This window comes from Galeopterus variegatus, unplaced genomic scaffold, assembly GCF_000696425.1.
Source record: "Galeopterus variegatus unplaced genomic scaffold, G_variegatus-3.0.2 Scaffold146, whole genome shotgun sequence".
Lineage (NCBI taxonomy): Eukaryota > Metazoa > Chordata > Mammalia > Dermoptera > Cynocephalidae > Galeopterus > Galeopterus variegatus.
The window spans coordinates 765,780-767,333 of record NW_007726257.1 but is presented as its reverse complement, the minus strand read 5'-3'; the positions used below and the strand labels follow the sequence as shown (position 1 = coordinate 767,333).

Here is a 1,554-nt window from a genome sequence, read left to right as displayed (position 1 = left end):
CGGCGGCAATCACCGCTCGGAGCGGGCTGCGCGGCGGGAGCTCGGGGAGGTGGCCGCCGCCAGCGCCGCCCGCGCAGGAGCAGGAGGAGGAGAAAGGGTGCGCAGCCCGGAGGCGGGGTGCGCCGGTGGGGTGCAGCGGAAGAGGGGGTCCAGGGGGGAGAACTTCGTAGCAGTCATCCTTTTTAGGAAAAGAGGGAAAAAATAAAACCCTCCCCCACCACCTCCTTCTCCCCACCCCTCGCCGCACCACACACAGCGCGGGCTTCTCGCGCGCGGCACCGGCGGGCCGGGCGCGTCCTGCCTTCATTTGTCAAGCAGCTTTTCGGAAAATGCATTTGCCGTTCGGAGTTTAATCAGAAGAGGATTCCTGCCCCCGTCCCCGGCTCTTCCATCGCGCCCCCGCCCCTGTCTCTCTCCCGTGGAGGCGTGAAGCGGTCTCGGGGAGAGAGATCCATGTCTGTGCCCGCGCGTGCGTGTGCGTGTGTAAACTGCCGAGAGGGGGAGATCACAGGACTTCTGCAAATATTGGACTGAGAATTGTAATTCATCTGCCGCCGCCGCTGCCTTTTTTTTTTTTCTCGTGCTCTTGAGATCTCCGGTTGGGATTCCTACGGATTGACATTTCTGGGAAGCAGAAGTCTGGGAATCGATCTGGAAATCCTCCTAATTTTTTACTACCCGCCCCCCGACCCCCAACTCCTGATTCATTTGGAAGTTTCAAAGCAGTTATAACCGGAGAGTTCTGAAGATTGACGGGATCGTCGCCTTATGCATTTGTTTTGGTTTTGCAAAAAAGGAAACTTGACAGAGGATCATGCTGTCCTTAAAAAATACAAGTAAGTTCTTTGCACAGCAGTTTGGTTTAATGTAACTTTCAGTGGAAACATTTGAAAATTTAACTTTAAGTGCATTCGAGTAAATTTAATTTCCACGTAGTTTGATACGTTCTTTTTTAGCCGTGTAACTTGTAGTGTGTAATCTCTGCTTTCACCCAGTGTATAAAGGAAAATGCACCTGATTTTGACTTAGTTATTTTTTTCTAACCTTTCAGCATCCCGGAGGAAGTAGACGGATATGAACGATACTTTGTAATAATAATGTGCCTCATGAAATAAGAATCCGAAAGGAATTTGAGTAAAAATTTCCTGCATCTCATGCCAAGGGGGAGACACCGGAATCAAGTGTTCCGCGAGACTGAAGACACCCCCTCATCCAAGAATGCAAAGCACATCCAATAAAATCGCTGGATTATAACTATTCTTCTTTCTTTCGGGGCCGTGGGGTGGGAGCGGGGGCGAGAGGTGCTGTTGGTACCCGGCTGCTTTTCCTCAGGAGAAGGATGGCGCACGCTGGGAGAACAGGGTATGATAACCGGGAGATAGTGATGAAGTACATCCACTATAAGCTGTCGCAGAGAGGCTACGAGTGGGATGCCGGAGACGTGGGCGCCGCGTCCCCGGAGACCGCCCCCGCGCCGGGCATCTCCTCCTCCCAGCCCGGGCTCACGCCCCAGCCCGCTGCGCCCGCGGACCCGGCGGCCAGGACCTCTCCGCC

General features: G+C 54.0%; 1 protein-coding gene across 1 annotated transcript in view; it reads left to right on the top strand.

The window, feature by feature from the left end:
- Positions 1–314: 314 nt before the first annotated feature.
- BCL2 (B-cell CLL/lymphoma 2) overlaps positions 315–1,554 on the top strand; it is a 175,782-nt gene continuing 174,542 nt past the window's right edge. Inside the window, exons 1-2 of the mRNA XM_008591242.1 lie at positions 315–836; positions 1,052–1,551. Of these exons, the coding sequence (XP_008589464.1) occupies positions 1,340–1,551 (212 nt within the window). The 5' untranslated portion in view covers positions 315–836; positions 1,052–1,339. The remainder of the gene's footprint in view (positions 837–1,051; positions 1,552–1,554) is intronic.